Source organism: Pinus tabuliformis, chromosome 6 (genome assembly GCF_031772625.1).
Source record: "Pinus tabuliformis cultivar Carrire ecotype Pingquan chromosome 6, CPIR1, whole genome shotgun sequence".
Taxonomy (NCBI): Eukaryota; Viridiplantae; Streptophyta; class Pinopsida; order Pinales; family Pinaceae; genus Pinus; species Pinus tabuliformis.
Genome location: NC_142292.1, coordinates 950,828,212 through 950,830,584, shown reverse-complemented (window position 1 = coordinate 950,830,584; position 2,373 = coordinate 950,828,212). Strand labels below are relative to the sequence as shown.

Sequence of the window (2,373 nt, the reverse complement as noted above, 5' to 3'; positions counted from 1 at the left end):
TTTAGAGTGAAAAGAGATTTATCCCTCTAGTGGCTTGATAGATCCCTAGTTAACATGGATGATTTTAATATTTTTTTACTACATATATAGATTCAACACAAAGCCCTTGGAGCACTTCGATTATACAAAGTTCCCTAATTAAACTTATGAATTCAATAAATCCCCAGAGAATTCTAAAAAAAATAAATCCAATTTTTTTTTTTTAAATCACACTTAAAAACCTCTAATTCTTAATATTTATTAACATTTAATAATCATATAATTTATATAACTATATTAACAATTTAATAAATTCAAATATCAAATTTAAATTATCCGAAAAAACACTACATATTATCCAAAATCCACTAACATAATTGCCATAAAACTTGGGATTCCTTCCTTGACATTCAATATGCCTTGAGGGGATGAAGTCCATTTTCTTTTCTAGATCTATGGATGTTCATGTTGACTTAACTGCCTTGCACAAGCTCCCAAAAAAACATTGAACCGAGACACTTTTCCGCTGGGTTTTGATATTCAGGCGGATTTGTGCAAAAACCCTTTCAACAAAATAAACTCCAATTTATAGTCAATACACATCCGTCCAGATAGAGTACTGTTTCATCCTTATCCCTTTGACACGTTAGAACGATCGCATTGGCTGGCATTATAATTAAAGTCAGCCGCAGAACGATCCAATTCTCGGCCGCAAGTTTTGAGTGAAAATGGCGACTGTGAGGGCAAAAATGCAGAAGAGAGCGGACGATTATTTCAGATCTCGCGATGTGAAAAAGGGGATCGAGCGTCTGGATAGGAGATCGGCCAGCGGCATCGACGGTTCGCCAAAGAAGGGAGGCAATGGCGGGAAGTTTACCTGGGGCGGGATTCGATCCTCTGACCTCCCTTACTCTCAGCCTGCCCTTGACAAGAAGGACCCCAACTACGTGGATAGGGATGATGATGAGGAAGAAGAAGCCCAATGAATGAGTTATCGGTTCGATTCTCAGCGTGTGGGTGTGTTTCCCAGCCTGATCTGTACATATCTCAGCGTGTGGGTGTGTTTCCCAGCCTGATCTGTACATATTTTTCTGTAAATCTCTGAAATTTTTGTTTTCTGTTTGGGGGTTGAATACGGAGAGGGAAACAAGTGTGATGTTTCCTTTGTGGTGTTTATGTAAATCTGTGACTGAATTGGAATAAAATGTCATTTTATTTGTACAGCATATGAATTTGTTGGTTTGGTCTGGTGAATTTATTTGTTTTCCATGGCTGGAATGCATGTGTAGAGAGGTTAAAGTGTGATCCCTAAATGTAGGATTTGAATTTCCTGTGAACAGGATGGTTGATCATCATTATCTTTTTCTTTGTTGAGTAATTTGTGATTCAAAGTAATTTGTGATTCAATGGTAAAGAGAAGAAAATCATCAAAGCATAATTTTTTGTCGTTGTTAATTTGGATAACTATGGATGATTATTTTATTTTTGGTTTGAGAAACTGCCAGCCAGAAACATTTAAATAGTCAAAATTACTTAGCATCCGAATTATGCAACACCATTGTTTAACATAACTTGATTACATGTACAACACCAATCCTTAACATAATTAAAATTTTAAACAACTTCATAAAGTAACTTAACAGTAATAAAAGATAAATTTTTATTAAAAATTTATATATATAGATAAATTTTTATTAAAAATATATATATATATATATATATAATGTAAGAGAAATTTATTAAAATAATCAGTTATATATATAAATTTTATACCATTTGAGGACATTTTCATTATAAACAATTTTTAAACCATAAAAAATTTGATCTCACCAAAATGTTTCACTGATTCCAATAAAAAAAACTCTTAATATTTCGACAACGCCTAGTTATTCTAAGTTTATTTTGATTTTTTTTTAAAATTTTTCATTATCATTTTTGAAAATAGGAGGGGCTAATTCCCTTAAGAAGCATATACTAGCAATTGTCCCAAAAGGTACAAAGAGAGGCCGATAGGATTATTAATTTGGAATTGTAAAATTTAGTATCAAATATTGCAGAGGGAAATCCTATGATATTACAGAATGAAATCCCATCCTATTACAAGTAAAACTGAGAAATTTCATATACCACAATACAAGTAAAACTGAAACCAATCTTGTAGAGTAAATCCCATCATATTACAAAATGAAATCTCATTATATAGGATTTATTAGGGTCATTACAGAGAAAATTAGGATAAGTGGAGAGCTGATTCAGAAGGTATGACATGGACTCTGTAGAGTGAATCCCCTAATCTTGTAGAGTGAATCCCATCATATTACAGAATGAAATAGAAGTCTAAAGGATTTATCAGAGACATTACAAAGAACGCTATCACAGTGGAGAGTTGCTTCA

At 32.9% G+C, this 2,373-nt stretch overlaps 1 protein-coding gene across 1 annotated transcript; it reads left to right on the top strand.

The window, feature by feature from the left end:
• The first annotated feature begins 660 nt into the window (after nt 1-660).
• LOC149262103 (uncharacterized) lies at nt 661-1,205 on the top strand. Its single transcript, XM_089383350.1, has one exon. It carries the CDS (start codon nt 708-710, stop codon nt 963-965), a length of 258 nt encoding a protein of 85 aa, XP_089239476.1. The 5' UTR covers nt 661-707; the 3' UTR covers nt 966-1,205.
• Nucleotides 1,206-2,373: the final 1,168 nt, after the last annotated feature.

Excerpts from the sequence above, each read along its gene's own strand:
- LOC149262103 (XM_089383350.1), top strand. The coding sequence starts at position 708 with ATGGCGACTGTGAGGGCAAAAATGCAGAAGAGAGCGGACGATTATTTC.